The sequence below is a fragment of the Pantherophis guttatus genome, chromosome 16 (genome assembly GCF_059756535.1).
Source record: "Pantherophis guttatus breed Tessera chromosome 16, ASM5975653v1, whole genome shotgun sequence".
Classification (NCBI taxonomy): Eukaryota; Metazoa; Chordata; class Lepidosauria; order Squamata; family Colubridae; genus Pantherophis; species Pantherophis guttatus.
In genome coordinates, this window is record NC_142078.1 from 16,080,685 (window position 1) to 16,108,148 (window position 27,464).

The 27,464-nt window shown below is 45.7% G+C and overlaps 1 protein-coding gene across 4 annotated transcripts in view; it reads left to right on the forward strand.

Annotated features, from left to right (window-relative positions):
* The first annotated feature begins 8,553 nt into the window (after window positions 1-8,553).
* The window catches only part of RAPGEF1 (Rap guanine nucleotide exchange factor 1), a 56,207-nt gene continuing 37,296 nt past the window's right edge, over window positions 8,554-27,464 (forward strand). For all 4 annotated transcript variants that reach the window (XM_060684611.2, XM_060684614.2, XM_060684615.2 and 1 more), the window contains exon 1: window positions 8,554-8,754. In XM_060684611.2, coding sequence (XP_060540594.2) covers window positions 8,730-8,754 — 25 coding nt within the window. In that variant the 5' untranslated portion in view covers window positions 8,554-8,729. The remainder of the gene's footprint in view (window positions 8,755-27,464) is intronic.

The window sequence follows — 27,464 nt, forward strand, 5'->3', positions numbered from 1 at the left end:
GTCTTGAAAATGACCAAAATGTGTGTGGCCTGAGTAGAAAATGGGATTCTTCCTCTCAGTAGCTGGATAAAGTGCTCCACAGTTTAAAGAAAGATGAGAGAGAGGGGGGGAGGGAGGGAGGGGGGTAGATGGACAGAGTGATACATTGGATTGGATTGGATTGGATTGGATTGGATTGGATTGGATTGGACTGGATGGACGGATGGATGGACGGACAGATGGGTGGGGGGGCAGATAGATGGACGGACGGATGGGTGGGTGGGTGGGTGGGTGGAGAGAGAGATAGATGGATGGGTGTGTGGGTGGAGAGAGAGAGAGATGATGGATGGGTGGACAGAGAGATACATTGGATTGGATGGATGGATGGACGGGGGGATGGATGGATGGAAAGATAGATGAGTCGGTGGGTGAGTGAATGGGTAAAGAGAGAGAGAGAGAGAGATGATGGATGGGTGGACAGAGATAGATTAGATTAGATTAGATTAGATTAGATTAGATTAGATTAGATTAGGATAGATGGATGGATAGATAGATAGATAGATAGATAGATAGATAGATAGATAGATAGATAGAGCCTTGGTAGTACAGGGGTTTAAGGCACCCTGTTATTAAGCGGGTTATTAAGACCAGCTGCCTGCAATTACTGCAGGGTTCGAATCTCGCCAAGGCTCAAGGTTGACTCAGCCTTCCATCCTTTCTAAGGTAGGTGAAATGAGGACCCAGTTTGTGGGGGCAATAAGCTGACTTTGTATAAATATACAAAAGGATGAAGGCTATTGCTGAGCACATTGTAAGCCGCCCTGAGTCTTCGGAGAAGGGCGGCATATAAATCAAATAAAAAAATAAAATAAAAAATAGATAGATAGATAGATAGATAGATAGATAGATGATAGATAGGATATCTATTTCTATCAAATTCAAATAAATATAAATATATGGGGGAGAAAGAGAGATGATAGACAGATCTTACAACTATATTAAAAAGTGAAATACCAGGTCTATTGCCAAGATAAAATAGGCAAAAGAAAATGGAATACCTATGTGCTAAATGCAAGCATATGAAGTATATGCACTGTAATATAGATACAGATTTTATAGGCATTCATGTCTAGATATGGCTATATAGATATATAAATCTAGATCTATTACTCTTTTTCTCCCTTTTATTTACAGCACTGAGCTCAAAGATCGAACCTTTCTTCAGTCTGGAAACAATTCAGTGCACTTTGCAACTTCTGAGCAGCGTTAAGGTATTATCCCGCACGAACCGTACGATGTCAGCGACCCTTTGAATATTTGGTCCGTTTACATGTCAGAAATTGTATTTACATTGATGTAAAGTTTCCGTCTTGAAAGGTTTACTTTGCTTTTATCCATGCGGAGTAAATAGCTTCTTGTTCCTGTTGTATAAATACCACTGTGCTATCTATTAGCAGAAGGAGAGGGAGGAGGAGGAGGAGAAGAAAGAGAAGAAGAGGAGGAGGAGGAGGAGGAGGAGGAGGAGGAGGAGGAGGAGGAGGAGGAAGGAGGAGGAGAACTGTGGGGTCCTTGGTGCTCTCTGAGCTTGGCGGTTTTCTTGCAGACGTTTCATGACCCATCTAGGTAACATCATCAATGCTAGAAGGGAATGGAGTTTGTGGAGGAGGAGGAGGAGGTTATGGATTGTGAATTGAGGTCATAAGTCAAGGACTACCTGCACAAAGATTTATATAAAAATATTACATTTAGCTAGCCAATAAAGGCATGGCAAGAGGAGTCAAGCTAGGGCTGAATTTCTAGTTGTGTAGACGATTTAGGCCACTGCAATGATTAGAATTGGGGGGGAAAAGGTTAGCCGAGTTAAGCATCCCTTCCATTTGTAATTTTTCCAAGCGAGTTGATGGATGCAACTTTTTTGTTTCTTTCTGAATACTAACAGGCTTCACCGAATTGAAAACACCAATTTATCTCCCAATCCTTTTTTTTTTTTTTTTAGCATTCATTTTCTTCTTCTAATAGTCTGGACAAGATTGCCCTCTAGAGTTTCATTACAGGAACGATATATAGGTGAAGTTTCACAATATATATCTGGAAGCCGGATTCACCTAACAACTATGAGATTAATTTAACAAATGCAATGATTCGCTTAACAACTGTGGCAAGAAAAGTCGTAAAATGGGGGCAAACTCACTTAACAAGTGTTTCACTTAGCAACACAAATGTCGGCTCAATTGTGGCCATAACTGGAATGGCTACCTGTATGTTACTCTTAACAAATTCACTCCTGCTTCTGGAGAGTGAAATTGATGAGACCATTCAGCGGATTTTTTCTCTTACAGAGAAGAACTCAGACCTCAAAAACATAGAGTCCATCTGAAGAACATAGGAGAGTAGAGTTAAAAGGGATCTTGGAGGTCTTCTAGTCCAACCCCCTGCTCAAGCAGGAGACCCAATAGATCCCAAGATCTCTTCATGAAATCCTCCAGTGATGGAGCACCTACAACTTCTGGTGGCAACTTCCGTTCCATTGATAATTCTCATTGTCAACGAATTTCTCCTTAGTTCCAAGTTGGATCTCTCTCGGACGATCTTCTGCTCATTACTTCTTGTCCTGCTGTTTTGGAGGATAGGTTGACCTCCTCTTCTTTATGCCTATTCTGATATCTTAAATATTGGAAGTCCCAGCAAATAGATGGGGAAGAAATGGAGGGAGTGACAGATTTTATTTTCCTGGGCTCCAAGATGACCGCAGATGGGGACTGCAGCCAAGAAATTAAAAGACGTTTGCTCCTGGGGAGGAAAGCCATAGCAAATCTAGACAGCATACTAAAAAGCATTCTTCTTCTTCTTCTTCTTCTTCTTCTTCTTCTTCTTCTTCTTCTTCTTCTTCTTCTTCTTCTTCTTCTTCTTCTTCTTCTTCTTCTTCTTCTTCTTCTTCTTCTTCTAATAGGGGTTGGAAGAGACCTTGGATGTCTTCTTCCTCCTCCTCCTCTTCTTCTTCTTCTTCTTCTTCTTCTTCTTCTTCTTCTTCTTCTTCTTCTTCTTCTTCTTCTTCTTCTTCTTCCTCCTCCTCCTCCTCCTCCTCCTCCTCCTCCTCCTCCTCCTCCTCCTCCTCCTCCTCTTCTTCTCCTTCTCCTTCTCCTTCTCCTCCTCCTCCTGGCCATATCAACATACAAGGTTATTTATTATTTATTATTTATTTATTTAATCATATTTTTATACCGCCCTACTCCCAGGGGACTCAGGGCAGGGAACAGCCAAGATAAAAATACAAATAACATACAAAAGTTAAAAGCTATTAAAAATAAATTAAATAATTTGGGCTCAAAAAACAAATTTAAAAACATCCCATTTATGTAAAACATTTAAAACCCAATTTAAAAGGGAGAGTTAGGCCAGACCAGCCTGTTGGAATAAAAACGTTTTTAGGGCGCGGCGGAAAGTGTGTAAATCTTGGATCCTCCGTATCACCGTGGGGAGCTCGTTCCAGATGGCAGGTGCCCCCACAGAGAAGGCCCTCCCCCTTAATATGTTAAAACATACATTACCGATAAAATCCTATACAAACAATTTAAAATAAGAGTAGGGTAAAATACAATAGTTATAGGATAAAATACAATAATTTAATACATCACTATGTAGAATAGAATAAACTATATTTCTATTTCTTCCTGAAAACAACTTCTGGAGATAAACTATTCTACTGATCTTCATGCAACACCGAAGTTTTCTTCCCTTTTTCTAGGGGGAAAAACTTCATTTCCCAGCTGAAGTCCCAATAAGACGTGGTCTGTTGTGAGAGCACAAACCCGGCTAAAAGAAACAAGAGTCTACGAGGCAAGGCCAGGGGTTTTGCGTGTATGAAATTTCAATATCCAGCTGTGAGCAGGAAAGGAAATTCAAGCTGAAGCCGCCAGAGGTCGCTTAATTTCAGCCTGTTACATTTGGGCCACTTAAATAAATAAACAAAACGGATGCATAAATAAATATTCAGTTTGTATTCTAGGAAATTGGGGGAAGGGCTGAAAAAAATTCAGAAAGGACGACAAAGCCTTTCAAAATTAAAACGTGATGTAAGAACGAGGAAGGACAAGAAAATAAATATTTTCTTAATATAATAATATAGTATAATATAATATATAATATATTATAATATATATTATATAATATATAATATTATATAATATATATTATATATTATAATATAATATATAATATATAATAATATAATATACTACTGCAATTTGGGCCACTTAAATAAATAAACAAAACGGATGCATAAATAAATATTCAGTTTGTATTCTAGGAAATTGGGGGAAGGGCTGAAAAAAATTCAGAAAGGACGACAAAGCCTTTCAAAATTAAAACGTGATGTAAGAACGAGGAAGGACAAGAAAATAAATATTTTCTTCATATAATAATATAGTATAATATATAATATATTATAATATATATTATATAATATATAATATTATATATTATATAATATATATTATATTATAATATAATATATAATATATAATAATATAATATACTACTCTATAGTATACGACAGGGGTCGTATACTTGACAGGTTGGACTAGAAGACCTCTAAAGTCCCTTCCAACTCTGTTACTCTGCATTTTATTCTGAGTATCGTGGGAGGGGAGCTCAATTTTTTATTTTTTAAAAAAAAAGGGAGACAAATTTAAATTTGATGTTGTGAATGAGCAACGGCCAACATTATTAAACATTCAGAGGACCTGAAGTATTAAGAGCAGTCTATTTGTAGCAGCAAAGAGAATTTTTTTTAATTTTTTTTTTTTTTGGAAAGATCAAAATTTTTTAATCTTTCAAAAGATTTCCTTGAAGAAGGAAGGTGCGTTCTGACAGGCATTGGTTCTGCCCTGGGAAAACTCCGTTTGAAATACAGCCGAGGCGTTTAAAAATAACATTGGGTGGAATTGTTCCCTGAAAGAAGAGTTTGACGAGAGAGCTGGTGCTCTTGTTGGGTCGCACAATGCCCAAAAATGTAGCCTTGGTTTAGTTTTGGTTACTTTGGGGCACTCTGGCTGAGTACGTTGGGTGAACGGGAAGCTCTGGTTTAGTGGATAAACCGTGGTTAAAAGAAAGTTTAAAAATTTTAAAAGAGCCGATTTGGTCTAGCACTTAAGGCACCAGATTAGAAAGCAGGAGATGGGAGAGTTCTAGTCCCGGTTTTGAATTGAAAGCCACCTGGGTGACTTTGGGCCAATCACCAGGAGAATGTGAGTTCTAGTCCCGCCTTAGCCATGAAAGTCGGCTGAGTGACTTTGGGCCAATCACCAGGAGACAGTGAGTTCTAGTCCCGTCTTAACCATGAAAGTCAGCTGGGTGACTTTGGGCCAATTACCAGGAGACAGTGAGTTCTAGTCCCACCTTAGCCATGAAGGTCGGCTGGGTGACTTTGGGCCAATCACCAGGAGAATGTGAGTTCTAGTCCCGCCTTAGCCATGAAAGTCGGCTGGGTGACTTTGAGCCAATCACCAGGAGAATGTGAGTTCTAGTCCCACCTTAGCCATGAAAGTCGGCTGGGTGACTTTGGGCCAATCACCAGGAGACAGTGAGTTCTAGTCCCGCCTTAGCCATGAAGGTCAGCTGGGTGACTTTGGGCCAATCACCAGGAGAATGTGAGTTCTAGTCCCGCCTTAGCCATGAAAGTCGGCTGGGTAACTTTGAGCCAATCACCAGGAGAATGTGAGTTCTAGTCCCGCCTTAGCCATGAAAGTCAGCTGGGTGACTTTGAGCCAATCACCAGGAGAATGTGAGTTCTAGTCCCGCCTTAGCCATGAAAGTCAGCTGGGTGACTTTGGGCCAATTACCAGGAGACGGTGAATTGTAGTCCCGCCTTAACCATGGAAATCGGCTGGGCAACCTTGGATCAGTCACTCTCTCAGCCCAACCCACCTCACAGGGTTGTTGTGAGGAAAATAGGAGGAGGAAGGAGTATTAAAGATATGTTCGCCAACTTGAGTTATTCATAAAAATAATAAAGGAAGGATAGGAAGGGGAGGGAGGGAGGATTAAAAGATGCTGAAGTAGGGAAGGAAGGGAGAGAGGGACGGAGGGAGAATTAAAAGCTGAAGGATGGGAGGGAGGGAGAATTCAAAGATAGGAAGGAGGTAGGAGAGGAGGGAGAATTAAAAGGAAGGAAGGGAGGGAGGGAGGAAGAATTCAAAGATAGGAAGGGAGGGAGGGAGAATTAAAAGATAGGAAGGAAGAAAGAAAGAAAAGAAAAAGAAAGAAAGAAAGAAAGAAAGAAAGAAAGAAAGAAAGAAAGAAAGAAAGAAAGAAAGAAAGAACCTGGCCAGTCTCAATTTTTACTTGTCCTAATTCATCTTCGATGTTTGTTTATTTGAAATAACTTGGGGTTCCCCCCCCGAAAGGTGGGTTTCCCAAATGGTTGCCACCTCTATCAATCAGAAGAGAGTTGGAAGGGACCTTGGAGGTCTTCTAGTCCAACCCCCTACTCAAGGGGGGGGGGGACCCCGCCTAGACCATTCCAGACATCAGACATTTCAGGTTGGGGGCCTCTTGTCGCATGTCGGTCCCCAAATATCGTGCAGGAATTTTTTCTGCCAAGAAAATACGCAGTCGCTTTGAAAGGGTAGGAGGAGGGGGGGGGAGGAGAGATTGCATCATCTTCCCACCCAAGGAAAGCCTCAAAAATGGGTCCCTCCCCAAATATTTGGAAGCCCAAAAATTCCTGGAATGAGGAAAGCGGCCCACATAATCCACCCCCCCCCCAAAAAATCCTAAAAAATATCTTATTAGGGGAAGCAAAGTCAGAAGTAGGGCCCTGAAATGAGCCTGGCTGCTGCAGAGATGCCGGATGGCGACCCTGCGCTGTGGCTGCTGGGTAGGAGAGTCGGAGGGTTGGGGGACGATGGGAGATGTAGTCCAGGTTGGGGCCAAGCGGAGAATAGTCCCTTCACATCACAGCCTCTCAAGAGGAAGGAAGAATATTATGCTATTTTTTTTTCCTGCTGCTGTGGTTGATGGGGCTTGGAGTCCCCTCCCTGGCTGCGCAGGATGGACAATTTGTGCCTTCCAGGGAAGGGAGCCCTCTTCTCTTCTGCTGTGGGAGATGGGGCCTGGAGTCCTTCCCTGGCTGGGCATGATGGGAGCTCACGCCTTTCATTGCTAGCAACAGCCTTCTCTTTTAGTATGGGAGATGGGGCCTGGAGTCCCTCCCTGGCTGGGCAGGATGGACGATTTGTGCCTTCCAAGGAAGGGAGCCCTCTTCTCTTCTGCTGTGGGTGATGGGGCCTGGAGTCCTTCCCTGGCTGGGCATGATGGGAGCTCACACCTTTCATTGCTAGCAACAGCCTTCTCTTTTAGTATGGGAGATGGGGCCTGGAGTCCCTCCCTGGCTGGGCAGGATGGACGATTTGTGCCTTCCAAGGAAGGGAGCCCTCTTCTCTTCTGCTGTGGGTGATGGGGCCTGGAGTCCCCTCCCTGGCTGGGCAGGATGGACGATTTGTGCCTTCCAGGGAAGGGAGCCCTCTTCTCTTCTGCTGTGGGAGATGGGGCTTGGAGTCCCTCCCTGGCTGGGCAGGATGGACGATTTGTGCCTTCCAGGGAAGGGAGCCCTCTTCTCTTCTGCTGTGGGTGATGGGGCTTGGAGTCCCTCCCTGGCTGGGCAGGATGGACGATTTGTGCCTTCCAGGGAAGGGAGCCCTCTTCTCTTCTGCTGTGGGAGATGGGGCTTGGAGTCCCCTCCCTGGCTGGGCAGGATGGACGATTTGTGCCTTCCAGGGAAGGGAGCCCTCTTCTCTTCTGCTGTGGGAGATGGGGCTTGGAGTCCTTCCCTGGCTGGGCAGGATGGACGATTTGTGCCTTCCAAGGAAGGGACCCCTCTTCTCTTCTGCTGTGGGAGATGGGGCTTGGAGTCCCTCCTTGGCTGGGCAGGATGGACGATTTGTGCCTTCCAGGGAAGGGAGCCCTCTTCTCTTCTGCTGTGGGAGATGGGGCTTGGAGTCCCTCCTTGGCTGCGCAGGATGGACGATTTGTGCCTTCCAGGGAAGGGAGCCCTCTTCTCTTCTGCTGTGGGAGATGGGGCTTGGAGTCCTTCCCTGGCTGGGCAGGATGGACGATTTGTGCCTTCCAGGGAAGGGAGCCCTCTTCTCTTCTGCTGTGGGAGATGGGGCTTGGAGTCCCTCCTTGGCTGCGCAGGATGGACGATTTGTGCCTTCCAGGGAAGGGAGCCCTCTTCTCTTCTGCTGTGGGAGATGGGGCTTGGAGTCCTTCCCTGGCTGGGCAGGATGGACGATTTGTGCCTTCCAAGGAAGGGAGCCCTCTTCTCTTCTGCTGTGGGAGATGGGGCTTGGAGTCCCCTCCAGGCGAGTCACATCAACCCCCCCCAACCCCCATTTTCTGAATCAGAACGGCGCTGGAAGGGGCCTCCCGAGGTCTTCTAGTCCAGCTCCCAGTCCTCTGCCGCCCTCCCTCCCGCCTCTCCGGCCCATGGGCCCTGGAGTCCTCCCGGCGGTGAGCGATGGGACTTGCTGGCCCCCTCCAGCGGCGAGCAACAGCCTCGGCAGCCGCGGCGGTCGGGCAGCAGGGCGCGCTGTGGGCCGGGCTGGCCCTGCTTAGCGGCGGCGGCGGCGGCGGGAGGAGCAGCAGTGGCAGCAGCGGAGCCGCGCGGAGCTGCCCGGCCGCCTGCCGTCCTCCCCGGGGTTCCGCCAGCGCCCGAGCCCGGCCACCGGGGCCGAGCAAGCGGCGGCCGAGCCATGTCTGGCAGGGTGGAGAAAGCAGGTGAGAGCCGAGCCGAGCCGAGCCAGGCCTGGCCCTGGTCGGGGACCAAGCGGAAGGCCGGCCGGGCGTGGATGATGGGCATCGGCCGGCCCAGCGGCCTCAACAAGCCCTAGAAGCGAACGGAAGAGCAGCCGCGCCCGGGACGAGGGTGCAAAAAAAGCAAGAAAGAAAGAAAAAAAAAAAGGCAATTGCACACGAGTGTGCAAAAAAAGGCAGAGCCCCCCTCCCCCCTTGCTTGCTTGCTTTCCGGGTGGGGGAAGGGAAGGGAGGGGGTGGGTGGGGGGGTGGGCTAGGCAGAGGGGGGACCATCCCCCCCTCCTCTCCGTGCGCGTGCCCGCCCGCGCGTGCCCCCCTTGGGTGTGTGTGTGTGTGTGTGTGCAGAGTCTCACACTTTTTGGCACGCTCGGGGTTTTCTTTTTCTTTTTTTTTTTGCAAATGGGGTGACCCCCCCCCCCGTGTGGATTGTGGGAGGGGGTGGGAGGGAGGTGGGGAGTGGGGGGTCCTTGCCGGAAGGCCCCTGGGGGGGGGAGGGGAGGGGAGGGGAGGAGGGAGGGAGGGAGGGAGGTGGGGGTGCAAATGCACGCGGGCCGTAAAAGGTGAGCCGTGATTGTGGCTCGGAGGTTTCCGGGTTGCATTGTGGCCGACGTGGGGATTCGGCGTGTCTTTTTGGAGTTTGCTTCTGTTTATGGATGTGGGCGTGGAGGGTGTGGGTAGAGATATGGCTCTGGCTTTACACACACACTCTATAAATACATACACACACACACACACACATACTCCATACATACATACATACATACATGTGTGTATTCTGTGTACACACACAAACACACCCTATATTGATACACTCTGCCTGCCTGTCTATCATATCTATCTATTCTCTTTCAAACATTACTCTCTATCATCTGTCTGTCTGTCTGTCTGTCTCTCTACCCATCCATCTATTCACACACACATACACTATAGCCAGCTATACACTATATACACACTATATCTAGGTACACACACTATATAGACATATTATATATGTATTACACGCTTTATGTGTGTGTGTATCTATCTATCTATCTCTCTATCTACCTATCTACTTACCTACCTGCCTATCATCTGTATCTCTCTCCATCCATCCATCCATCCCTCTCTCTCTCTCTCCATCAATCCATCCATCTATCTATCTATCTACTTACTTACCTACCTATCATCTGTATCTCTCTCCATCCAGCCATCCCTATCTATCGATTGATCGATCAATTTATCTATATCTATCTATCCATCCATCCATCCCTATCTCTCTCTTTCCATCCATCCATCCATCCATCTACTTACTTACCTATCATCTGTATCTCTCTCCATCCAGCCATCCCTATCTATCGATTGATCGATCAATTTATCTATCTATATCTATCTATCCATCCATCCATCCCTATCTCTCTCTCTCCATCCATCCATCCATCCCTATCTCTCTCTCCATCCATCCATCCATCCATCCATCCATCTATCTACTTACTTACCTATCATCTGTATCTCTCTCCATCCATCCATCCATCTACTTACCTACCTGCCTATCATCTGTATCTCTCCATCCCTCCATCCCTATCTCTCTCTCTCTCTCTCTATCTTATCTACTTACCTACCTACCTACCATCTGTATCTCTCTCCATCCAGCCATCCCTATCTATCTATATCTATCTATCTATCTATCTATCTATCTATCTATCTATCTATCCATCCATCCATCCATCCATCCATCCATCCATCCACATTGTGTATGTATAATAGATACATATGTGTGTTTGTGCAGTAACAAAATGTTACATATCAAAATGTTTCCTTTCCCCTCTCTGCTGTCTTTCCTGAACAATATTTGAAATTTGAAACATGATTGCAGTCCCTGCAACGAAGCAATCCACACAAGTGAGGCAAATTTTATCTCAAAAGCATTAGGAAAAAAAAAATACTATTATTTTTATCTTTGTTGACAGCCATTCAAGTACAGTCATTTAATTAAAAAAAAAAGAAAACACTAGTATAAGGCGTGTGCTAATGTACATGGACATGATTATCTGTGTGGATATCACTGAATTTATATGGAGAGTATCTGTCCTGTGTAATTGTATGCACCTACTATGGCGTTTATTAGATACCCCTTCACAAGCTTCAGATGCACATATGTGTGAAACCCACATATATAGAGGTGTGTTTTCATGTGCACACAATGGGATCTCTATTCAGTGTAGGAAGTGTAAGCATATATAATACCTGAGCTATAAACTTGTGCATGTGAGTGCATTATGTATTGATTTTAATTTATGTATCAAATTTGTAAAGAGGCCATCATGCTTCTAGAGCAATTTGGGCAGTATACAATTAAAACATAAAACTGTCTGTCTGTCTGTCTGTCTGTCTATCATCTCTATCTATCTATCTATCTATCTATCTTCTATCTATCTACCTTCTATCTATCTTCTATCTATCTATCTACTATCTATCTATCTATTTACCTATCTACCTATTTTTAAATTCTCATTGCAGGCAATGCTCTGGAATAAAATAATTAAAAACTAAAAATTAAAAAAATTAATTAAAGGGAATATAAGTATATCTCAGGTGAAGATAGTGTGTTTCTTTGAGTACATATTTGCATGGAAATGATACTTAAGTAGCTTGGCAATTTCCTGTGCTGGGTTTTGTTTTTTTAAAAAATTCTGGTTAATTGTTTTAACGGTTTTAATTGTTTTGAATTTTGTTTATATGAGGTTGTTTTTTGGAAGCCAGCCAGAGGAATGTATGTGAAGTGGGCGGGTAGATAAATTACGATGATGATTTAAATGGATTGGCTGCCTGGTTATTAACTGAAGTTGAAATGAATAAAAAAATTTTAAAATAAACTTTATGCATCTGTATAGATAGCGTGCATCTGTGAATATAATCTGTGTGTGTGACATACGCAGATAGAGAAATTATATTCACACATGCATACGCCCTTTGGAGAATTTTAACACTCTATTGATGCCAAGGTGGGAAAACTCTTTGTCCAGACATATGGATCATGAAGTTAGTAAAGCCTGCGTGGGAATATATATTGGATATCATATTCTTTTACTTTTACTTTGGCTGCCGTTCCTTTTTTGAAATTATACATGGTGATGTGTATATATGTTTTTTTTATTGTGCTTGTTGTTCCACTTTTGATCGCTGCCTAGACTCACTCTGGTGAGAGAGGTGGCCCTCTATGCTGAAATAAATAAGATTCACATATACAGAAGTATTACATATATATGTGTGGATATGTAGCATGAAAGCCAGCTGGGTGGCTTTGGGTCAGTCACCAGGAGACAATGAGTTCTAGTTCTGCCATAAGTTTGAATACCAACTGTGTGACTTAGGGTCACTCATCAGGAGGTTGTGTTTGGACGGGACCTCCAAGATCCCTTCCAACTCTTGTTTTCTGTTAGATATACCTAGCTCCTTCAACTGTTCATCATACAATTTAGCCTCCAGACCCATTATCATCTTTGTTGCCTTTCTTCTTCTTCTTCTTCTTCTTCTTCTTCTTCTTCTTCTTCTTCTTCTTCTTCTTCTTCTTCTTCTTCTTCTTCCTCTTCCTCTTCCTCTTCCTCTTCCTCTTCCTCTTCTTCTTCTTCTTCTTCTTCTTCTTCCTCTTCCTCTTCCTCTTCCTCTTCCTCTTCTTCTGCACTCTTCTGACATTGGTTGCAGGAACTGGGTAGGTCTAGTCTTATGAAAAGAAGGGGAGACATGATAGCAGTGTTCCAATATCTCAGGGGCTGCCCCAAAGAAGAGGGAGTCAAGCTATTCTCCAAAGCACCTGAAGGCAGGACAAGAAGCAATGGATGGAAACTAATCAAGGAGAGAAGCAACCTAGAACTAAGGAGAAATTCCCTGACAGGGAGACCAATTAATCTGTGGAACCGCTTCCCTCAAGAAGTTGTGAATGCTCCAACACTGGAAGTTTTTAAGAAGAGGTTGGATGTCTGAAGTGGTGTAGGGTTTCCTGCCTAAGCAGGGGGTTGGACTAGAAGACCTCCAAGGCCCCTTCCAACTCTGTTATTCCGTTGTCGTTATCCATCCGTGAAAGTGGCCAATGGAAAAGAATGCAATCCATTTTTTTCATAGCCCCGGGGCCTCTTCTCTATTGCCGAGATGAAATGCTCTCTGGCTGTCATTGAATCAGCAGAAAATGATGCCAACATGACATTCGGTTTACATATGACTTACTCCTCCCTTGGCTCTGCCTATCCGGCTTTCCTCCTAACTGAGAGACGACCCAGCCCAACAAATTTTGCATGCTTTGAGCTACATTCAGATGCTGTCGGTGGATGGTGAGAAGACTGCTTTAGCTCTGATGGAGCAATAGAACAATTTCAACCTCTCTGTGTCACAGGCATGGAACAAAATGAAGATAATGTTGCGTGAGGACACTGCAGAAAAGAAGAGGGGCTTATTATCAGGGGGTGTCTTATTTTGGGGGAAACAGGGTAGTTGCGAAGTCGTGTCCGACCCATCGCGACCCCATGGACAATGTTCCTCCAGGCCTCCCTGTCCTCTACCATCCTCTGGAGTCCATTTAAGCTCACGCCGACTGCTTCAGTGACTCCATCCAGCCACCTCCTTCTCTTCCGTCCCCTTCTTCTTTTGCCCTCCATCGTTCCCAGCATTCGGCTCTTCTCCAGGGAGTCCTTCCTTCTCATTAGGTGGCCAAAGGATTTGAGTTTCCTCTTCAGGATCTGGCCTTCTAAAGAGCAGTCAGGGTTGATCTCCTCCAGGACTGACCGGTTGGATGGCCTTGCAGTCCAAGGGACTCGCAGGAGATTTCTCCAGCACCAGAGTTCAAAAGGCCTCCATTCTTTGGCTCTCAGCCTTCCTTATGGTCCAACTTTCACAGCCATCCATTGCAACTGGGAAAACCATCGCCTCGACTATACACACTTTTGTTGGCAGGGTGATGTCTCTGCATTTTAGTAGGCTGTCTAGCTTTGCCATAGTTTTCCTCCCCAGGAGCAAGCGTCTTTTAGTTTCTTGGCTGCAGTCCCCATCTGCAGTGATCTTGGACCCCGGTCTTCACTAGACTAGGCATACCCAGTTCCTGCAACTTTTCTTCATATGATTTAGCCTTCAGTCTCCTAATCATCCTGTTTTTTTTTTTTTTTGTTTTTTTGTTTGTTTAAAATTTGATTTATATGCCGCCCTTCTCCGGAGACTCAGGGCGGCTTACAATGCGCTAAGCAATAGCCTTCATCCTTTTGTATATTTATACAAAGTCAGTTTATTGCCCCCACAAACTGGGTCCTCATTTCACCTACCTTAGAAAGGATGGAAGGCTGAGTCAACCTTGAGCCTTGGCGAGATTCGAACCTGCAGTAATTGCAGGCAGCTGGTCTTAATAACACGGTGCTTTAGACCACTGTGCTACCAAGGCTCTTCTCTGCACTCTTTCTAGAGTCATGCTCAGTTCCCATGGACATGCAGGGATGGACATGTGGCTGATTCAAAGGGCAGCGAGTTAACGAGGGATTATCTAATTTCCGCTCCCTGTCCCATTCTCTCCTTTTTTTGCAAAGCCCGTCCTGGCTTACGCTGCCCAGGGAATCCAGCAATGGTTTAATTCTGTGGGTGTTGGTTGGTGTTTTGTATGAACCAACCAAAAAGGTCAGCTGGTGTGGAAAATCCTGGGCTCTGACTCTCGAAACACGGGCATCCACACCCTCTCCTCCGCATAGGTTATGGACCCAAGGAGGTGATATTTGAATGCTTCCGAGGGTAAGGGAAGGAAAGGCCAGTTTTGAGCTGGGGGAAGCACTGGAAGAAGACAGCTGGAGCAGGCCGGAATGCAAAACAGCTGAGCAAAGCCTTAAGCAAAAAGCTGAAATTGGAAACAATTTCTAAATTTATTATCTGGGTGTGGACAGTCCTTTGGATTCTAAGTCATAGAGAAGAGGGGTTTAAGTCTCTCTTTCTCGCTTTCCCTACCTATCCTTTTCTCTCTCTTTAACGCTCTTTCTCTCTCTTTCCCTCTGTCTCTTTCTCCCTGTCTCTCACTCTTTTTTCTCTCTCTCTCTCTCCCCCTTTCCCTGTTTCTCCCTCTCTCTGGTTCTCTCTATCTCTCCCTCTCTGTCTTTTCTTTCTCTCTCTCTCTCTCTCTCATTCTCTCTCCCTTTCCCTGTTTCTCCCTCTCTCTGGTTCTCTCTATCTCTCCCTCTTTCTTTTTTTTCTCTCTCTCTCATTCTCTCTCCCTTTCCCTGTTTCTCCCTCTCTCTGTTTCTCTCTATCTCTCCCTTTTTCTTTTTTCTCTCTCTCTCATTCTCTCTCCCTTTCCCTGTTTCTCCCTCTGTCTTTTCTCTCTCTCTCTCCCTCTTTCTTTTTTCTCTCTCTTTCTCATTCTCTCTCCCTTTCCCTGTTTCTCCCTCTCTCTGGTTCTCTCTATCTCTCCCTCTCTTGTCTTTTCTCTCTCTCTCTCTCTCTCTCATTCTCTCTCCCTTTCCCTGTTTCTCCCTCTCTCTTTCTCTCTATCTCTCATTCTCATGTCTTTTCTCTCTCTCTTTCTCTCTCTCTCTCTTTCTCTTGTCCTTTCTCTGTTTCTCTCTCTCCCTCCAAAATAAAGAGTGGTGTAACCTGAGTAGAGAAAGTTTTTGTTATCCTGAAATTGGAATTTTATTTTATTTATTTATTTATTTATTGCTACTGTGATGTTTTTGGGATTTTTGAGTGCTTTTAAAGAAGGCATTCCCTTTTTTCCCACCAGCAAAACGCTGGATTGATCGGCTGGTTGAGTTTACGGAGCCCTCGGTTTGAATTGGAAACCGTTAAGAGGTGGAATTTATGTTCTTTCCAGACAGGGGGAAGCTGCTTCAGAGCTAGAAGTCAAACCTCCCATTTGCCGCCTTGAATTACGCGTAAAAATAATAAAGGCAGGATACAAATTAAATGCATTAAATTAAAACACTGTCCAATATCTTATGATGACGACAACTACGACAATAACTTATTATGCCATTGTTGATCCAGCCTCCCAAAGACATACCAAGCTAACCAAGATTAAAATGAAAGAACTGACTCATTCGTGCAAATGTAACACTTAGCGTCGTCCTTTCTGAGAAAATTCACACCTAAAGTCGTCTTCTCCCTTCTTGTTTCTGGTACCCTTTGACTACCCAAAACTTCGACGATCCCTTTGTTTGTCTAAGAGAAGGACTAGGGATGACGTGATATCGGCCTCTCAATATTGGAGGGGCTGCCCCAAAGGAGAAGGGGTCAAATTATTCTCCAAAGCACCCGAGGGCAGGACAAGAATCAACGGATGGAAGATCGTTCAAGAGAGATCCAGTTTAGAATTAAAGACAAATTCCTTGACAGTGAGAACAATGAAACAGAACTTAACTGCCTCCAGAAGTTATGGGTTCTCCATCACTGGAGGTTTTCAAGAAGAGACTGGACAGCCATTTATCCAGAAGGGTATAAGGTCTCCTGCTTGAACAGGGGGTGGACTAGAGGACCTCCAAGGTCCCTTCCAACTCGGTAATTCTGTAATCTCCGTCATTTGCATGGGAAGCCCTTGGCTCTCAGAAGCCCCAATGACCTCTGTCTTCACTTCATCGTTCCTGGAATTTATTTATTTTTTTCTGCTTGGGAGAAGAGGGAAGCCCAATTTTCGGTAGCAGCCAAATTCCACACACGAATTTAAAAAGAGATTATTGGTTCGATTGCCAGCAGCCAGGCCGAGCAAACATTCCACGAAGCGGCCAGACTGTTAAGTGTTTTTCTTGAGACACCCTGAAGTGTTTTTTGTATTTATCCGAGTCGTATCGTGTGTTAGTATCAGGGGTGAAATCCAGCAGGTTCTGGAGGAATTTCGACCAGTTCGGAGAACCGGCAAATCTAGCTCGCCTCAGAGTGGGGTGGGAATGGAGTTCTTCCAATATCCATCCTTATATTTTTTTGAACCCTGAAATAAGCGCTTGGCCTTATCGCCATGCGCTCAAAAGCCCGATTGGGCTTATTATCAGGGGAATGTCTTATTTTGGGGTAAATGGGGCAGATAGACAGACAGACAGACAGACAGACGATAGATAGATAGATAGATAGATAGATAGATAATAGACAGTAGATGATAGATAGATAGATAGATAGATAGACGATAGATAGATAGATAGATAGATAGATAGATAGAAGATAGATAGAGCGAGAGAGAGAGAGAGATACCGTGTTTTCCCGAAAATAAGATCCTGTCTTATATTTTTTTGAACCCTGAAATAAGCACTTGGCCTTATTGCCATGCACTCAAAAGCCCGATTGGGCTTATTATCAGGGAACGTCTTATTTTGGGGAAAATGGGGCAGATAGATAGATAGATAGATAGATAGATAGATAGATAGGCGATAGATAGATAGATAGATAGATAGATAGATAGAGATAGATAGATAGATAGATAGATAGATAGATAGAGATAGATAGATAGATAGATAGATAGATAGATAGAAGATAGACAGTAGATGATAGATAGATAGAAGATAGATAGATAGATAGATAGATAGATAGATAGATAGATAGAAGATAGACAGTAGATGATAGATAGATTGAAGATAGATAGATAGATAGATAGATAGATATAGATAGATAGATAGATAGATAGAAGATAGACAGTAGATGATAGATAGATAGAAGATAGATAGATAGATAGATAGATAGATAGATAGATAGATACCATGTTTCCCCGAAACTAAGACCCTGTCTTATATTTTTTTTTGAGCCCTGAAATAAGCGCTTGGCCTTATTGCCATGCGCTCAAAAACCCGATTGGGCTTATTATCAGGGGAATGTCTTATTTTGGGGGAAATGGGGTAGCTTAACAACTGCAGCAAGGAAGGCCGTAAAAATAGGGCAGCATTGACTTGGCCGACGTCTCGCTTAGCAACAGAAGTCTGGGGTTCCGTTGTTCCCCCCCGTAAGGGGGAATATCTGTATTTGCAAACATTTTGCAAGCTTGTAAGAAAAGTGTGAGGAGGGGAAACAGATGACTAAGGGATCAGCAGTTAATGATGTTTATAGCAATGCTTGGAAAATTAAGAAGATTTGTCATCGGAGAAGCTCATGCAAGGAGGTGAAGCTGTGGGACGCTGGTTTCAGTTGCGCCCTTGTGTTTCCAGAAGAAACACAAGTTGTGCCTGTGTGTGTGTGTGTGTGTGTGTGTGGGCGGGGGGGAAGTGAATCGTGGGGTGTGTTAGGGTCTGCCTGGATTGTTGTAATTTTGCGATGCAACTGTAGTTTTGCAAAAACAAAAAAGGAGAAAGAGAAGAGAGAAAAATGTGAGCTGAAATATTACAGTGAGCTAAGACAGAAATGATGGTCAGGTTTTATGTATTTCTTTATTCTATATCCCACCTTTATTACGTTTAGAAACCACTCAAAGCGGTGAACATATTTAAGACTCTTTCCTTCTCTTTTTTTTTTCCCCACAACAACGAGGTGGGTTGGGTTGAGAGGGAGGGACAAAGTCACCCAGCCAGTTTTCATGCCTAAGGCAGGACTAGAACTCACCATCTCCTGGTGGTTGGTTCAAAGTCACCCAGCCGTATTTTATGCCTAAAGCAGGACTAGAACTCACTGTCTCCTGGTGATTGGTCCAAAGTCATCCAGCTGACTTTAGTACCTAAGGCGGGACTAGAACGCACTGTCTCCTGGTGATTGGTCCAAAGTCATCCAGCTGACTTTCGTACCTAAGGCGGGACTAGAACTCACTGTCTCCTGGTGATTGGTCCAAAGTCATCCAGCTGACTTTCGTACCTAAGGCGGGACTAGAACTCATTGTCTCCTGGTGATTGGTCCAAAGTCATCCAGCTGACTTTAGTACCTAAGGCGGGACTAGAACTCACTGTCTCCTGGTGATTGGCCCAAAGTCATCCAGCTGACTTTCGTACCTAAGGCGGGACTAGAACTTCCCATCTCCTGGTGATTGGCCCAAAGTCACCCAGCCGTATTTTATGCCTAAAGCAGGACTAGAACTCACTGTCTCCTGGTGATTGGTCCAAAGTCATCCAGCTGACTTTCGTACCTAAGGCGGGACTAGAACTCACTGTCTCCTGGTGATTGGTCCAAAGTCATCCAGCTGACTTTAGTACCTAAGGCGGGACTAGAACTCACTGTCTCCTGGTGATTGGTCCAAAGTCATCCAGCTGACTTTCGTACCTAAGGCGGGACTAGAACTCACTGTCTCCTGGTGATTGGTCCAAAGTCATCCAGCTGACTTTCGTACCTAAGGCGGGACTAGAACTTCCCATCTCCTGGTGATTGGCCCAAAGTCACCCAGCCAGCTTTCATGCCTAAGGCGGGACTAGAACTCACCATCTCCTGGTGATTGGCCCAAAGTCACCCAGCTGGCTTTCGTGCCTGAGGCGGGACTAGAACTCACCATCTCCTGGTGATTGGCTCGGCATATATATATATATATATATATATATATATACACACCCTTTTTGTGGTTTTTTTTTTGAACTTTGTGTTGCAAAGAGTGAGACAAGGCTCGGCTAACTTCTCCACCTCAAGGATATTTTTGTGTCACATTCCCCCAGTTGTGGTTCCATGAGTTGGGAGGGTCCGTTCCCTGCTGACCTATGAGGCAGAAATTCTAGAAACTCCCTTTTGATGCCAGTTGACTCAACTCTCATTGTGGGATGCCAGTCATGTTTGCGCTGCTAACTCCAGAAGACTGGAGATCGACTGTGAGATCTTGTCCCTGTGAGCGCTGCTTGTTCTCTGCATGTCCGCCAGTTTTCACTCGGTCCACCTCGTTGTTGACATTGGGGGCTATTATGGGCTGTATAACTTTCCACCCTGACCACAGAAGAACAGATCTGGACAACTGTCCATGGAGATTCTCCGTCATTCAGGTCATGGTGGTCCCGAACGTGCTTTTTTCAGGAGGTAACTGGACTTCCTGGTTTTTCTTTTGAAGACATTTCGCTTCTCGTTCCAAGAAGCTTCTTCAGCTCTGACTGGATGGTGGGGGAATGGAAGGATTGATACTCCTTAGAGACAGCTGGTCATTGGCGTCCTTTTTAGAGAGTCTTGAGTCGTTTATCTGTATTTTGGAGGTCTTCTAATCCAACCCCTTACTCAAGTAGGAGACCGTATCCCCGTGATGGCGAACTTATGCCATAGGTGGACACGCCAGCTGTCGCATCACCCCAGCTCCATCACGCACCTCCCGCCGGCCAGCTGGTCTTCGGGTCTCTGCCGCGCATGTGTGGAGGGGGGGACGCATCATGGGGGGGTTCAGGTTGGTGCAGGAGGCTTTCCAGGCCCAAAACAGGGCCTGGGGAGGGCTCACACAGCCTCCCCGTGCCCCATTTTGGCTTCCAGATCGGTGCAAGTGCCCCATTTAGGGCCTGGAAAGCCTCCTGCATCAACTCGGAAGCCAAAACGGAGCGGGGTGTGTGTGTGTGTGTGCATGCACGCATTGCGTTTTGGCGCTTCTGGCACGCGTGTGTGCATTTGCGCGCGTGTTTGTGCTCTTTGGGCACTCAGCGCCGAAAAGGTTAACCATCGCTGCCCTATCCTATTCTAGACAAGGGACTGTCTAGCTTCCTCTTCCTCCATCAGTGATGATGGAGCACCCACAATTTCTGGAGGCAAGTCGTTTCCACCGATTAACGGCAGGAAATTTCTCCTGACTGCTAAGGTGAGGATGTCGCTTTTTCTTCTCTTCCGGAAAAATACGAAGTCGGCTTGGAGAGAGATTTCAGGATGTCTTCTCAGCCTGGGAAATAAATGCCAAAAACATTTCCTTTCCTTTCTTCTTCGTTGGCTGTTTATTGGGGTCCCCAGATGTAGCCTAGGCGTGGCAGGTTTTCAAAGGGAGGACCAGTGGGAGAACTTTAAACTGGCTGTGTGTGTGGGGGGGGGAATTGTTTTAAAGGGAGGGTGTCGCCTCCCCAAAGCACAACTTTGCATTGTGTTATTTTTAAGAAGTTGGAAGCTCTTTCGGATTTTGGCTCAAACAGCTGGTTTCTGTGAGTTGGAGAGCTGAATGGAAGCGAAGAGAGAGAGAAAGAGAGAGAGAGAGAGAGAAAATCTTTAGCATCAAACGGAAGTGGCCCCAGCCTTGACTGGCTGGCAATGACACGCAACAGCTGTCGCTTTTTGGATTGTTTTGTGAATTCGAGGCGAAGAATTTCTTAAGGATAAGCTATCCCTTTTTTAAAAAAAAAAACAACAACCCCAAACCTTTGGAGTTTTAGTGAGGAAGTTCCCTGGTTGCCTTTAACGGATTATAACTTTTAAAATAATTTAAGTGCAGTTGGGAAAGTTTTGTTCAGCAACTGCGGGTCTGTCTGAAACGTTTCACAACTTTCTTCGAGCGGCTGGCAGAAATTTTATTTGGCGAAAGAATGTTACCTTAGATCATTTTTCCAGGGTGTTCAGAGCAGTCTACCCCAGTGGTAAGCAAGGGAATGGACTCTAGGAATTATATACAGGTAGTCCTCGATTTACAACGAGCGGCGTGATGGCCTACTGGTGAAGACACTCGCTTCCCACTCGGAAGGTTGAGAGTTCAATCCTAGGGCTCAAAGAAAAAAAAAAATCTGCTGTGAACTCTGAATAGGCGTCAGGAAGGGCATCCCGCCGGCAAATGCTCAGATCCATCCAGTCGCCCCGACTCTTAGCTATGGTTTTTTAAACCCTTCCCAATTCCAAATACGATGACCTCGTATTTGCCTTGATCCATGGAGGCTCTTAACCCGAGGATAGCGTAGTCAACGCTTTAGGGAGTTTTTTTTTTTACGGAGTTCTTCCCACTTGGTTTACAATTTAATAGTTTATTTTTCATGTGTTAGTTTTAATGACGGCTAACTCTGCTTCCAAAGAAAGCATTACTTAGTAAGTTACTGATTGCTAATGGGTGGCTGGACCGTCTGGAGAATCACCAGATTGCTACAGACTCGTTTATTTTGGTCTACGAAGCAGAGAAACCGGAGCAAAATATAAATTTGGACGGATGTTGCAACGGAAGGAGGTGGGACAGAGCTTGGAAGCCATCTTGGGCTAAGGTTTTCAAACTTGGGAAGTTTGAAAGAGGAGTGGACTTCGACACCCAGTATTCCGGCTGGGGAATTCTGGGAGTTGAAGTCCACCCATCTTAAAAGTCCCCCAAATTTGGAAAATATGGATCTAGTCCAGTGATGGCGGACCTTTTTGGCACCGAGGACCCAAACCGGAACAAGCGTGCATGAGTGTCAGCCAGCTGATCTTTGCACACACCTGAGCACCGGAAACCCAGCTGGTCGGGGTGCACATGCCTGTTTTTTGGCTATTTTTGGCTCAAAAACAGCTGAAAAACAGCCTGAAAACAGCACCCCAAAAGGCCTGAAAACAGCCTCAAAAATGGCCAAAACCAGGACATTTTTCGAGCCATTTTCTGGTGCTCCAGCACTCACGAAGACCAGCCGGAAATTAGAAGGGCAGCTGGCGACGGCACATGTGCCCACAGAGAGGGTTCTACGTGCCACCTCTGGCACGCGTGCATTAAGTTCACCATCACGGATTTAGTCCATCTCCCCGCCAGGTTCAGGAATGGACTATAACCGTATCATTGACTCAGCTTCATTTGAAGTGCTTCTATCAAAAAGGAGAGTCCACCCTCTTCCATGGATGAACAGCTCTTATCATTAAGAAGCTTCTCCAGATGTTCCACCAAAATGGACCTCCTTGTAATGTTAGCTCCTCCTTTCTTTTCTTCTCTCTTCTGCAGTGACGTTGAAACAAGTCTGCCCTGTCTTCTCCGTGACAATCTTTTAGATGGTGGAAGACAGTTATTGTATCTTCTTGGGTTCTTCTCTTCTTCGCTCCTTCACCAGAAGAATGCTTATTGTCAGTGGTGTATTAATGGGGAAGACTTCTCCTGGTTTTCTTATTTGAGTGACTCACCTTGACAGAGACATCACTCTTGGGAGACCAAAGAAGTCTTCTTACAGGCTCTAGAAGTGTTGCTAGCTTCCTCCTCCTCCTCCTCCTCCTCCTCCTCCTCCTCCTCCTCCTCCTCCTCCTCCTCCTCCTCCTCCTCCTCCTCCCAGTGTTTCCAAATAACTTACCAGTTCCAAGCAGGCCACCCAAATATGGGAAGGAGCCACATCCAAAGCAGAGACAACCTCCTTAGATGGTGAGTTATGTTGTGTTCCATCAGGAGTGATTTAATGTTCAACCTCACTCAGTGGAGAGAGACAGTAAATCATAAATTGCATTCCTACCGTGGGCTAAACTCGGTCTTAACCATGGCTGGCCTAACAGGAGTGTCAACAAACCCTCATCGTGGCCAGACATCTTGGCCTCAATCATAAAGTATTGCGGAAAGGAAGGTGCTAAGATCCGGTGACCAAATCCTTTTGTTCAAGAATTCTGATTCCTGCGAGATTTTGTTGCTTGTTTGCATATTTGTCGCTGAATTGCGGGAGAAGCCCATGCTGGATCCACAGCTCCCAACAATTCCTAGCATCCTGTTTCCCCATAGGAACTTGTCCAGGCGTCTCTTGGGGGAGCTCTACAAGCCGGATATGAAGGAAGCGTTCCTTCCTGTAACCTTCCTGTGGTTACACCCCGCAGTACGTTTTCAATGGTCCAAATTCCATACATGCATTTTATCTGACTTGGAGAGTCATAAAAATAGGATCTGGCTGGTGTCTGGGCCGGGATCTACCTCATCCCTTCCTGGGCAGGGTGCTCCAGAAGAGGACCTTCAAGTCCTAGAGCCGTGATGGCGAACTTATGGCACACGTGCCACAGGAAGGAAGGAAGGAAGGAAGGAAGGGAAGGAAGGAAAGGAAAGAAGGAAGGAAGGAAAGGAAAGAAGGAAGGGAAGAAAGGAAAGGAAAGGAGGAAGGAAAGGAAGGAAGGAAGGAAAGAAGGGAAGGAAGGAAGGGAAGGAAGGAAAGGAAAGGAGGAAGGAAAGGAAGGAAAGGAAGGAAGGAAGGAAAGGAAAGAAGGAAGGAAGGAAAGGAAAGAAGGAAGGGAAGGAAGGAAGGAAAGGAAAGGAGGAAGGAAAGGAAGGAAGGAAGGGAAGGAAGGAAAGGAAGGAAAGGAAAGAAGGAAGGAAAGAAAGGAAGGAAGGGAAGGAAGGAAGGAAGGAAGGAAGGAAGGAAGGAAGGAAGACAGCCAGAGGAAAAAAATGCAATTAAATTACATGGGTTCGATGATGAGAAAGCACCCAAATTTTGTTCAGGTGACCACAGCGATGCTTGCAACTGTCTCAATTGAGAGGATCCGTCATAAGTCACCTGTCTCAAACAAATGGTCGTAAGCTGAGGACGACCCCGTAAAAACAGAAACCCTCAAGGGAAAACGGGATGAAGCTGAAACCTGATTCCATTTCGAAATCAGGAGAGCCCCGTATGATGCGGTGGCTGCTTGGCCCAGCTGCTGCCTCCTCCTCCTCCTCCTCCTCCTCCTCCATCATTCCCACCTCCTCCGTCCCCTGATGTTTTTGCCTTCCAGAGGTTATTAAACCACGCCAAGTGGGTTTTTTTTTTTGGCTCAGCTGGTTTGTTCTTGAGTTCTGCAGGAGGTGGGGACACCCAGCCGTACGAGCTTTCGCCCCTCTGGCCTCCATTTGCTGGCGGAGATCACGCCGAAGCGACCTCCCACTTTGGAGTAAAGCCGGTGCTTCCTTAAACCGAGCCAATAATCAGGACCTCCCTGGAGATTCTCCTGGAGCACTTGGGTGTAGGATGCAGATCGCTCTTCTCCAAAGCCACTCTTCCCCCCCTCCCCCTCCCCCTCCCCCACCATGTGTGTGTTTTTCCACTGAAAGGGACCGATGACATCACCCCCGTTGCCTCGGCGACAGGTAAACAGCCCCTGGCAACAGGGGGCTTCATTATAGAAATCCCAGATCGTGACACCGAGGCTTTGTTTCCCAAGACGAGGAAGAGTCCTCCAAAGCGGAGGATGTGATCCAACTTCAAAAAGCTCCATAGCCCAGATCTTCCCTTCCTTCCTTTCTTCTCTTCCTTTCCCTCCATCTTGGGTGGATGCAGACCGATTCTTACAGAATAACAAAAGTTGGAAGGGATCTTGTAGGTCTTCTAGTCCACGCACACTCAGCCCTACACCTTTTCTGACAGGTGGCAGCCCAGTCTCTTCTGGGAAGCTTCCAGGGATGAAGCTCCCACAACTTCTGAAGGCAACTTCTGTTCCACTGGTTGATGGTTCTCCCGCTCAGAAAATCCCTCCTTATTTCTAGGTTGAATCTCTCTCTTTGATCAGTTTCCATCCATTATTCCTTGTCTAGCCTTCAGGTGCTTTGGAAAATAGCTTGACCCCTTTCCTCCTCTCTGTGGCAGCCCCTCAAATATTGGAAGATGCTATCATGTCTCCCCTGGTCCCTCTCTTCACTAGACCAGCCATGCCCAGTTTCTGTAACCGTTCTTCATATGTTTTAGTCTCCAGTCCCCTAACCTCCAGGTCTCTTAGTCCAACCTTCACCACCCAAGCACGAGACCCTACACCATTTCTGACAGATGGCAATCCAGTTTCTTGAGAGCTTCCAATGATGAAGCTCCCACAACTTCTGAAGGCAACTTCTGTTCCACTGGTTGATTGTTCTCCCGCTCAGAAAATTCCTCCTTATTTCTAGGTTGAATCTCTCTCCTTGATTAGTTTCCATCCGTTACTTCTTGTCCTGCCTTCTGGTTCTTTGGAGAATAATTTGGAGAATAATCTTCTTGGTGGCAGCCCCTCAAATACTGGAAGGCTGCTATCAGATTCTAAACAAGATTCAGCTCCAGGCGTTCCTTTTCTAGTTTTCGGGAAGGTGTGTCTCTCCAAGCTGGTGCTTGCCCTCCAAACCCCTGCGGGCACTTCATTCTTAAGTACCTGCGTCATCTTCTGTGGTTTACCTTTGCTCCTCAGTCAGACTTCCCCAGGGGACACGCTTGGGATGCGTGCTGATTTAAAATCTGATGTTTTCCGTCAGCCTGGTTTGACTCCGAGATGGTGATGGCCCTTCAGATGTTGATGACCTCTCCGGTCCATCTTCATATCTTCAGGCAAAGCATTCCTGGTTTTAGTTGCTTGGTTTGACTTCTTCTCAGTATCTTTGAACTTCCTTCCTTCCTTCCTTCATTCCCTCCTCCCTCCCTCCCTCCCTCCCTCCTTACTTACTTACTTACTTAATTCAGTTCAAGAGATCAGAGTGCTGGAAGATACCTTGGAGATCTTCTAGTCCAACCGCTTGTTCAAGGCAGGGGGCCTTATACCGTTCTAGTCAAATCGTTGTCCAGTCTATTTTCGAAAACTTCCAGTGATGGAGTACTCACGACTCCAGAACGCAAATCATTCCACTGATTAATTGTTCTCACTGTCAGAAAATTTCTCCTCATTTCTAGGTTGGATCTCTCTTTAACAAGCTTCCATCCATTGCTTCTTGTCTTGCCCTCTGGTCTTTTGGAGAACAAGTCAATCCCCCTCTTCTCAGTGACAGCCCATCAAGTACTGGAAGACAGTTATCATGCCTCCCACCCACCCACCCCAATCCTTCCCTTCGATAGGCTAGACCAGTGATGGTGAACCTTTTTGGCACTGAGTGCCCAAACCGGAACGAGCGTGCATGCGTGTCGGCTAGCTGGTCTTCGGGTTTCCAGTGCACGCATGCACACCGGCCCATGGTTACCTTCTCTGGGTTACTCAATGGTCAATGGAGACCATGGTTGCCTTCTCTGGGTCACTTGATGGTCAATAGAGACCATGGTTGCCTTCTCTGGATCACTTGATGGTCAATGGAGCTCATAGTTGCCTTCTCTGGGTCACTTGATGGTCAATGGAGACCATGGTTGCCTTCTCTGGGTCACTTGATGGTCAACGGAGACCATGGTTGCCTTCTCTGGGTCACTTGATGGTCAACGGAGACCATGGTTGCCTTCTCTGGGTCACTTGATGGTCAACGGAGACCATGGTTGCCTTCTCTGGATCACTTGATGGTCAACGGAGACCATGGTTGCCTTCTCTAGGTCACTTGATGGTCAACGGAGACCATGGTTGCCTTCTCTGGGTCACTTGATGGTCAACGGAGACCATGGTTGCCTTCTCTGGGTCACTTGATGGTCAACGGAGACCATGGTTGCCTTCTCTGGGTCACTTGATGGTCAACGGAGACCATGGTTGCCTTCTCTGGGTCACTTGATGGTCAATGAGACCATGGTTGTCTTCTCTGGGTACTTGATAGTCAATAGAGACCATGGTTGCCTTCTCTGAGTCACTTGATGGTCAACGGAGACCATGGTTGACTTCTCTGGGTCACTTGATGGTCAACGGAGCCCATGGTTGCCTTCTCTGACCTCCCAGATTAGCTTCAAGCTTCAGAAATCAAAGCAGGACTTCCAATGTGGTTGGTCACATCCCCTCAAGCAGAGTCAATTTTCAACTTGTTGTCCAGCCCATTAAAAGGCCCGAGCTGAACAATCCAATTGACCTTCTCCAGAACCTCATTCTCCTCATATGACAGAATAATTTCCTATTCATTCCAGGCAGGAAATCCATACAATCTCACGCTACAAACCCTCAAAGTTAATGTTTTCTTTTTAAAGACTTGTTTGGAAGCCACCAACCTTCTCACCACAAAAGAGGGGGGCAGGGGAGAAAATGCAAACACTTCTATAGTCTTCCAGAACATTCTGGATTGTTCTGGAGGACTATTTGCCCTTTTTTTG